This window comes from Brachyistius frenatus, unplaced genomic scaffold (genome assembly GCF_029030835.1).
Source record: "Brachyistius frenatus isolate BFR_SWC_R1_liver_20210118 unplaced genomic scaffold, ASM2903083v1 Contig_62, whole genome shotgun sequence".
Classification (NCBI taxonomy): Eukaryota; Metazoa; Chordata; class Actinopteri; family Embiotocidae; genus Brachyistius; species Brachyistius frenatus.
Window position 1 is genome coordinate 1194766 of NW_027210661.1, and position 10306 is coordinate 1205071.

Consider the following 10306-nt stretch of genomic DNA (forward strand, 5'->3'; position numbering starts at 1 on the left):
TTATTCTTTAGTCCAAGGGAAATGTTTGTGTACAATTTGAAGAGATATAGAATAAATGAAGGATTAAATGAGTCTCTTTTACAAAAAGGCTATTCATCAATGTTGAACTATGGGTCATGTGAAAGGGTCTTTTGTGATGAACTCGTGAATATTTCTAAGCGTCCAACTGCTCCACAGATATTTTAGGTCAATGTTTTGGTTTCACTTTGCTGTTTTTTTTTATTCAGTCACATCTTCTAGTAAGCAGCTAGTTAACTTTAGAAAAAAGCTCACAACATTTAGCGGAAAGGGGAGCATTTTTACCAGCTCACGAGCCAGATCATTTCCCCAAGGAACAGCTGTAGACTAAATGCACCGTCAAGTTGAGAGTGAATACTGGACTTGTTGTTGCTGGATGTTTAACAGCTGTTGTTTGATAACAAGTAAATGGCTGTATTCATTAGCTAATGTTGATTCAAGCAGTCAACAAACTTTCAGGCTGTCTGGAACTTGACTATTGTGCGATTCTGTGCTAGGTTATGTTTACAATAATACAACATATATGGATGCCATATCATATTAATTATACATAGGTCGTATTATCAACTATTAATCCTAAGGGGTAGACGAAAGGGTGTGGTTGTGAATGAAGGTGTAGACAAAAGGGTGTGGTTGTGAATGAAGGGGTAGACAAAAGGGTGTGGTTGTGAATGAAGGTGTAGACAAAAGACTGTGTTTGTGAATGAGAGTGAAAGTACTCTGCCAAACCAAAAGGTCACAGGAAGGGGTCGGCAACCTGTGGGTTTCACATACTGTTGTTCTTGGAACAGACGGCTGTTGCGAGGACTCCAGGGTGTGAAGGAAGACAACCACCACCTCCACCAACCAACAAAGGACACATGACTTTTTGGTGTCTGGACTATAAGAAGACTGGGTGAGGGAAAGTCAGGAGATCAGACTTCCTGAACTGACACATACTCTGTTGCGGTCAGGGAAACATAGTCTGGACCCAGAGCTCTGCAAACTGGTTATTCTGCGGCTGTTAAATAAATATCTTGAAGCCTGACATATTCTCCTATTGCCTCATTAAAGAACACGCAGGACTGAGGGCTGACACATATTGGCTTTGTACTAGTAGGAGCCCAAGTCCAACACTATTTAAAATTAAACATATTTCTGAGGGCTTTTTATTTTTATTTTTTTGTAAATTAGCAGTCTGCGTCGCTCTCTGGCGGCCAGGAATGAAAATTTCACAGGACGCAGGTTTTTGGTTTTTTTTTGTGCTAGTGCCGGAAGTTGCGTCACGGACCAACGCAGTTCTTCCGGATCCCGTCGACGTCACCACGCATTTGTTGTGAACATGGCGTCCGTGACAACAGGTGAGGAGCATAAAGGCCCGGCGAGCCAACGTTAACATTTTTGCAGTAATTATAATATTTCAGATAGTTTTCTTCTAAATATGACCACAGCATCGTTTCTCGATATTGTCCTTCATTTATTCTCGCGTTTCCGTTCGTAGTGTGAGCCGTGGATGGCCTTTTAATTCACGGCTCGATCTACCGCCGAGACAATGCTAACGCAGAAAGCTAACACACACGGTACTTTCGGTGGTCTCCCGCCGCTGCCTTTATGATGTGATTTTAATATTCAGGGTTAAAACCGACTTCTGAATTGTTGGCTAGTTTAATTTGTAAAATAGGCTTAAATCGTCTTTAACTCATCACCCTACAAGAGGGTTAGCCAAAGAATCCGTGTCGGATTTGAAACTCAAAAGATTGTCCCGTTTGAATGAGAGTATTTCATTAATCCAGGATTTATGCGGCGGCGAGTGTCTTTTTTTAATTTTTTTTTTTTTTAAAAGGCGTCTCTTGAGCTGTCGTGTGATTCTTGACTCGTTCAGTGTCAAATGGGGGTTCAGCCACCGTGTGAATCTCGTCTCGGTGAGGCCGAGTTCATCAGTCAGACCACGTTGGACTGAGCCATTGTTCAGGCAGCTGTTGTGCTTCCCTTCACGCTGCTGTCCGTGGTACTCACAGCCACAAGACGTTTCGTTAAATTGGTGTTATAAATAACCTCCAGCTGGTCAGCATATGTTAGACCTCGGCATGCTCCCGTCTCCTCAGGTTTACATGCCCCACTGTGGTCGGCAGCATTACTTGAAACCATCGTTGACCACTATGAAGAGGATAATATGATTCAAATAACAGATTAATCCATTGATCATTTTGATTGTTATCGTACTCTGGTTTCAGACCTTTTTTTTTTTTTAATGTGCATTCTCCGCGTCATTATTCTGTATCATTGTGACTTAAATTCTTTGGGAAACAAATGAATCGATAAATTGATTGAAAGAAAATGGTCGCCTGTAAATAATAAGCCATTTTGAGTAATTTTGTTAAAGGAAAAAAAACAATGTTTAAATTCTCTGATTTCAGCTTCTTTAATGTACATATTTTCTTGTGCCTTCGGTCCTTCCTGATGATAAACTGATTATCGTTTGGTTGTGTTTCAGTGTCCTTCAGTGTTTTGTTGCATTAATAATAATTTTAAAAAAAACATCTTCTTTGTCTCTGAAGCCACCTCAGAGTGGATTCAGTTTTTTAAGGACGCAGGGATCCCAGCCGGTCTTGCAGTCACTTATGCGCTTTCCTTCGTGGACAACAGGTAACCATTTCACAGGCCTGATACACTTACACAACATAAACACATCCATACTGTGATCATACGCACTTTATCATTATGATTGTTTTTGCGGCTTCAGAATCCAGAAGAACATGCTGATGGATCTCAGTAAAGACATCATGATGGACCTCGGCATCACTGTCATTGGTGACATCATTGCCATTCTTAAACATGCCAAGCAGGTCTACAGGCAGGTAAGGCCAGACCTGACTTAACATTTTCATTTGAGCGGACACGTGCGACCGGCAACATAGATATGTATGAAATTTTAAAAAAAACAGCTCCATATTGTTGGATGTACTTTTCAGTATGGCTTACATGTTTTCAATTCTAGGTGTGACTGTATTACAGGGTGAGGACAATATTGGTATTAACCACTGGCTCAAAAACTATCCACAGCTGCCAACATAATGTGTTCTTAAATACTTTGACATTTATACAGTAAGAAATAAATGCCTGAGTTTCGTCTGAGTGACTCAAATACAATATTCAAAGGGTTTCTTCTGTTAATCAGCAGACATGGAAAAATTTTGAAATTGTTTGTTTTTGCAGATTAAAGGTGTATCAAATTTACTCCACTGGTCACTGACTTCACTGTAGCCCGCAGATTTCCCCCAACTCATGTTACATTGTTCTGTTGTCCCATCTTCAGGACATGTGTAAAATGGCAACAGAAGCCATCTCCTCAGGACAGACCAGTGTTCAAGCTGAGCTCAGAAGAACTGCCAACACTCGTAAGTAACAACATTTATTTTTATTCTTGTTCTAACTAAATTGAAGGGTCACAGCCACTGTTCAATTTAGAGCAGAATTATCCGAGGTCAAGACGAGCTTTATTTTGTGTTTCAGGTTTTCTTTACAAAAGAGTTGTTCCTTGGGTTTTTAGTTGTTTGTGCTTATTTCATCCAACCTCTAACACTGCTTTACTGAAATGACACAACAGTGTGATCCATTCATCAGCCCAGCCAGAAGCAATAGGAATCATCAGTTGTATCATCATGTGGTATGTCTGCATTAATTATGCAGACAAAATTGAGCTGGTTGGCCCAGTGGTAGACTGGCGACCTGTCCAGGGTGAACCCTGCCTTTGCCCAAAGTGAGCTGGGATGAGTTCCACATTTAAGTTGACATTACTTACGCTTCATAAAACACTTTTTTTTATTTATTTATTTTTTTTTTAATAGTAGAAAGGTAAGTTTGAAGAAAGCTGCAAAGTCTGTTGTATATCACATGTATAACATTTTTCAAGCATTGTGAAAAATGTGACATTCAGTAAGCCTCAGAAGACTGTAGCTGTGGAAATGATGGTCCATGAATATAACCGTGTCCTGTAAAATTTGTGATTTTTCAGTGGGTAAGGCATTGCACTATATAACATGACAGTAATTCATATGAGGCTCAAATAAAGACTGATATGAATTTAGAAGTGCTTCAAGTGGACGAAAAAGCATCAACAACTAAAACCAAAGTAATTTGACAATTTTTGTTTTCATTAACTCACCAATATAGCCTTTTAAGTTTAAAAAAAATAAAAAAAAAAAAAAAAAAAATCAATGAGTTACTGTGTGTTGGTCTGGGTGGCTTTTCATGGTAAAATACATCTCCCTGGATGGTAGCAGCTAGTTAAGGATACTGCTGCTTCCCCTTCACTTCACAAGCAGAAAACCAGTTCCAGCCAGCTAGCACTCGGTCACTATGTGCTGGGAAGCGCTGGCTCTTCTCTGCATTTGTGCATTTTGTGTGAAACAGCGCGTGACAAGAGGATCCACACAAATAGTTGGACACTCACAAAAATATTCACATTTAAAAATGACAAAAGTACAGATGACGATATACGAGTTGTAAATTACTTGCAAACTGTTAAAATTCTGCCAGAGGGCAAACGTTTTCATCTGGATTGAACAGAGCTGAGCAGTTTGATGCTCTGGCAGTCAGCAACAGTTTCCAGTATGAATTTTATTGAATTTTTCCTAAATTGAACGCAAATTAAAGGACTCGTACATTTTTAGAAGAGAACTGTCCCGGCTGTCCTCTGATCTCATCTTTGCTGCAGAACATGAAGGTTTTTAAATGAAAAATGCTAAATCCCAGCTAGTTAAGAATGTTTCTGTCTTTTTCTCAGCTGCCACTCGCATGATTGCCAATGCTTTGAGCCATGACTCCCCGCCGACCACTCCTGCCCGTCGCCCTGACAACCGCCTCTCCGTCACAGTGTCCAACGTGCAAGCAAACAAGAGTAACAAAGCAGGTAGACTCAATGAAAGTTTCTTTTGCCCCATCAGTCCTCTATTTGCTGTTCCTCTGGAGCCACACGTGCCCCCTTTTTACCTCTGTGTAATCCTCGTGTACCTACCACTTTGTTTGTCAGTTGTAAGTCAGCCAGCTGATGAGGGGAATGGTTTGCCAACAGTGAAGCGCCGGCGTGTGACAGCTGAGATGGAAGGCAAGTACATCATCAACATGCCCAAGGGCACCACGCCTCGTACACGCCGAATCCTGGCCCAGCAGGCCAAGAAAGGTAGGCCTGACCCAGTGGCCTCGCCGACAACTCGCCAAACTAATGCTGTTACTCACCACAACTAGTCAACAATAAAACCTTCATGAATTGAACTCTTAAAAACTGAAACCGCGGATGCTTTGCTGGTAAACGGAGCCTGTTTGACCTTCACCTTCTGTATTTTTTGTAATTCAGCCTCCTTAGTAATGACTGCACACTCATTCTCTCTGTCAAACCGTGCCCATTTTTCTTCCTTCGTCTCACATTGCATCATATCAGCCAATTTTTTTCCGCATCTCTTAAAAATGGCACAGACACGCATCTAACAACATATTCTCTCAGTTGAGGGAAATGTTCTTAACTAGCTGGACATACACCTGTTGACTCCTTGTGAGGTTGGACAAGGATAGAAATGGTTAAAAAAAAGTGAAAATATATGAAAGCATTGAAAGTGAAGAAAAATAAACCAACCTGGACTTTGGACAGCCGGCACAACCATCGTGCTGCTCCACAGATTCTCTTCTCCTTCTGTCTTCTTGTAGGATCACAGTGGTGTGAACTTTTTCTGTTTACTTTTTAGCTGATTATGTTTCCACAGCTAATGAGTAATCAGAACAAGAACCAAACTAATCACAGTCAGGCTGTCACATTAACATTTGTGTAAAACTTTCTGTTTATTGCACTTCTCCTGAAAAAGGTTCGACACGCACTTCAGTGTTCGCGAGACTTGGAGCCGAATCGAAGGCCGACACAACGACCAGCAACAACAAGGTGAGGCCTGTCAGTATATCTTAGTTAGCTTACTGTTTACAATAAAGATCAGACCTGAGCTTATACTGCTTGCGTTTTGGCAGCCCACCGGGGTGTTCAGTCGCCTCGACAAAGGGGATGAAAGTGAAGACAGGCCAGGAAATATGAGTGGAAACATGGCTGAAGATGACAGTGATGGAGAAGGCTCTGTCCTCCAGTATGCTGGTGTCCTCAAGAAACTGCCTCTATCCCAGAAGAAAGAGCCGGCTACTAAAGCAGCCCCAACCACCCTGCGCCGCCTCGGAGGCAAATTCAAACTACCTCCCTCTGACACTCCCACCTCCTCTTCATCTTCCTCCCCAAATGGCCTTCCCCCTGTCAAGATCAGTGTTCTTCAGAGACTGGGTAAGCTCCCCACCACACACTCAAACACTGCTGTGTCGCTAACACCCGCTGACACGCAGGACAACAGAGTGACCAGCACCAGACCCAGAGCCCAGGAGAGATTGACTGTAGTGAGCTCCAAGGTGAGCAGCAGCACCGGGGTCGCAGCAGCAGGAGGAAGAGCAGGAGGAAGAGCAGGAGGAAGAGCAGGAGGAGGAGCAGGAGGAGGAGGAGGAGGAGCAGCAGGAGCAGCAGGAGCAGCAGGAGCAGGAGACTCCTTTGGCGCCCAGATGGATGTTAAGGCTGTCAGTGTTTTTAAGAGACTGGGCAGTAAGAGAACCTAACACACTCTCCAAAACTGATTCAGACTCTTTCTTTACATTCTTTATAGAATTTGTATTGCCACCTTTTGCATTTATCTTGCTACACGCAGGACTGCAGATTATTATTAATGGGGGTGTTGTTTGTTTACCTTGGATGTATGGACAATTGAACACGGCTTTAAAGTTACTAAAAACTGATGGGGTTTTTTTTTACACTTAAGTCATGCTGCCATTGGAAAATCACCTTTGTTTAGTGTCCAAGATTTGAATTTGATGACTCGCTGTGTATTGTATTGCTCAGCCTGAAAGCTATTTATTGTGTCTCAGTCATATCTGCCATATATCATGTTTTAGAAATATGTCTTTTTTTTTTCCTCTATATTTGTGAGCTTAAAGCATGAGCATGATGTCAACCAATCTGCCATGATGGCGGTTTCAATTTAATCCCGTCACTCCACATATAAGAATGCTGCTGCTTAAACTTCCCCTTTTTGAGACTCCTCCTGAATGAATACAGTTGAGCTGTAAAGCGTGTCACTTCTCCAAGAAGAATTTTGTGATTTATTTTGTTAATATTTGCCTCAACGTTAAAATAATTCTCAAAAAAATCTGAAGTAAAATGTACAGATAGATAAAAACCAAGACAGCAGTCAGACATCGGGCTAGCAGCAACATAATAGTTAAAGCTTTCTATTGTCGTGACCGTCACCTGAAAGTTACCTTCTGCATCATTTTTTTTTAAAGTAGGAAATGTGTAAAAGTGTCAAAAAAGGCTTCTGAACTTTGACTCCAAACTTGTGAGCGAAAAAGAAAAATCCAAATGGCTACACAAAACAACCTCGTCAAACACTTGAATCTAAAAAAAGCACTGCACCTCCGCTTCTTCTGCGCTTTGTGGAGTTGAAGTTCAGTCCTCTGAACTTAAGTCAACTTTTCTATGATAGTACTGAACATTTTCTATAACCACCTACTTGAAAGTTGGATTAGTAAAATATTGGTTACTTTGAAATGCAATATATAGATTTGTTAGTCTTGATTTCACACGGCACAAAAGCTGCTCTGCTGCATATTTTTCTATGTGGACCTTCTTGCATCATGTGTCCAAGTGAAGGAACTCCCGAGATGCCATTGGGCCTCATCAGTGTCAGGGGGACCGCTGTACTGTAGCTCAAGTAGGCAGTTCACCCTGCCCAGCGTGGCTCATTCACACCCGTGTACTGTTTTGGTCCGTCAGACTTCACAGCAGAACTTTATTACACTGTAAATATTTTTGAAATGGTTAAAATCACCTAAAGAATTTGTATTGTTTTAAGAAACAAAGTAAACCAAAACACACACGAACCGTTGCAAGTTTTTTCAATGTATTGAGGAAAAAAAAAAAGTTCTGAAATTGAACAAAGTATGCTTGGAAAATTATTAAAAGAAAAAAAAAAAAAGGGTTCCAAATGTTCTTTTTGTTTTCTTTCTTTCTGCAAAGGAGAAATTACAACAACGCATGTCAGTGGCACATACAGTATCTCTTTTAAGTATCAACATGACAGCACAGTCAATATTCCTATCCCTCTGGGAACATTAAGCAGATCATTCATCAATAAACATATTAAACACCAACTCTACTCAGTGACGTTGCTGTTGACACTGTCCTCAGTGAAACAGTATGTATTTGTGGCTGCATTAATATACTCCTCAATTATACTAACATTGGCATCTCCTTAAATGATTACAGCTATTATTTGTTTTAAAGTAGGAATAAATAATATCTCCGGTGACGCCTTTGAGGCAGCAACTACCTGATTTTAAATGTGAAAAATGCAAAACGCAGCCCAGGATAGAAATACATACATTCATTCATAATGCTGCCATGTGGCTTTAAACAAAAACACGACGTCCTCGATGGCACTTGAGTAAATAGTTATTAAGAATGAGTGGATTGGACGTAAATGTGTTTATTATGTTCGGTCTTTGTTGTCTTGGCTTGAGGTTCCAAACCCAGGCATCGGTGCCCATCTGGTCTGAATGAAAGGAAAAGGTTATAGTACCATTTTTTTTTTTTAATTTCCTGTGAGATGCTGTATACATTGCTGCTTTAGAGCTTCAAGCCCCTTTGAGTGAAAGCATCTGCTTGACTGGTGACAATTCTGGTCCTGACTGGTCACAAGTAGACAGTGCTTCATTTTAGATGTCCACAAGCCAAAATGGTGGGAAACACTGATCTGGTCCCCGTTAGCAATGAAGTCGCAAAAATAAACACAAAAACTGAGAAAACCTCTATTTACCCACTATTCAAAACTTAATACAGGTAACTGGAATCAACACCCACATTTACCAAGCAGCTGCCACTGATCGCCAGTCTTGACTATGGCATATGGAGAGATTGGGGGGTGGGGGGGTATGTGTTTTATGTCAGTGTTATAGTCTAACAGCTGCTTAAGTTTTTCTGTAATTAATTATTCAGTGCTTTTCCTCAGTTTTTGACAGTTCACCCTCATACACCACGAGCAGATGTGACACTATATGTTCGCACAACTGTCATTGAAAGGATTTGCTTCAGGACTGGGTTAACCCGATGTGAGGCGTCGCTCTGCTGCTTATCGACCAGAAGAGTCCCACCACAGAGATGCAAAACAACCCATGAATCTACAGGAAATGAGGTGACAACCCTGTAAGGTCTCCGCCATTTACAGAAAGCAATCTTCCGTGCAGGGCTGATATGTCTGGCTTATGGGCTTCAGGCTAACCACACATCACATCCAAATGAGTGTAATTGACGCAGTGTCCCCTTGAGGTCGCTCTCTCCCTCCTGTGTCTCCTGCAGCCTCCTGCTGTCCGTCTCCCATCTCCTTGAAAACCTTATCAGCTGAAGTCATCAGGCACTCTGCTTTGGCCATATCGATGTTTATAGAGGGGAAATGAGTTCAAAGTTGGAGCTAGAATCAGCCCGTATCAGCCCGGTTATTTTTTATTGTGATGACTGTCCACTTCTCAACAATGGGAGTGACGTAATATATAATCTTTCACAAGGCTATTAAATAATAACGTGAGATATAAACTATAGTTTACAAGGGGTCTTGTGTCGGGGTGTAACCTTTGACTATTAGTTCAATAAATATGCAAATAAGCTGTTGGTTATTGACAGACGCAAGTAGCCTACCTATTTAATAATCCATATACTTGTTAGGAATTGAGTTAAAGTGCAACATATTGCCAAAATAATCAATCGAGTCAGGACTTTCCTGGGTTGTTGTTGTTTTGGGTTTTTTTACGGTTTTTGACATGTAAAATCTGGACTGCAGCAACGCCTCACGAGTTCTCTTCTTTCTTTCTTCTTTTTTTTTTTTTTTTTTCCCACAATGCTGCGCGGTGGGGGTTGTCGTGTGTGCGCTGTCTGTGGTGCTGAAGCTGCGCGTGCCTCGGAGGCTGCTATTATAGAAATCCACCCGAGCATCCTTCCGCGAGACGTCCACAACGAAGAGTTGTTATTTTCGACGGTTGGAAAATTGAGGGTTGTGAGATTCACGGTGTTTCTTGCCTGCAGCTGTCATCTTGTGTGTGGTTTTTTTTTGTGTGTGGTTTTTTTTTTTAACAACAAATTAGTTTCCAATCTGCTCCCGAATCACAAGCTGTAGCCACAGACGTGTCTGAAGCCGTTTTCTTGGGTGTTTTTTTTTTTTTTTTTTTTTTTTTCCCCCCG

General features: G+C 41.3%; 2 protein-coding genes across 3 annotated transcripts in view; both read left to right on the plus strand.

Moving 5' to 3' along the window:
* The first annotated feature begins 1307 nt into the window (after positions 1-1307).
* On the plus strand, positions 1308-8055 carry cunh19orf47 (chromosome unknown C19orf47 homolog). 2 transcript variants are annotated; one of them, XM_069706366.1, is made up of 8 exons: positions 1308-1358; positions 2556-2643; positions 2741-2855; positions 3314-3395; positions 4784-4909; positions 5030-5179; positions 5856-5929; positions 6013-8055. In XM_069706366.1, exons 1-8 carry the CDS (start codon positions 1340-1342, stop codon positions 6634-6636), a joined length of 1278 nt encoding a protein of 425 aa, XP_069562467.1. In that variant the 5' UTR covers positions 1308-1339; the 3' UTR covers positions 6637-8055. The 2 variants fall into 2 exon arrangements, with proteins under 2 accessions (XP_069562467.1, XP_069562468.1); XM_069706367.1 differs by having other exon boundaries at positions 5030-5104.
* A 2239-nt stretch (positions 8056-10294) lies between these two features.
* tbcb (tubulin folding cofactor B) overlaps positions 10295-10306 on the plus strand; it is a 170981-nt gene continuing 170969 nt past the window's right edge. Inside the window, exon 1 of the mRNA XM_069706378.1 lies at positions 10295-10300. The gene's annotated coding sequence lies outside the window, so the exon portion shown is untranslated. The remainder of the gene's footprint in view (positions 10301-10306) is intronic.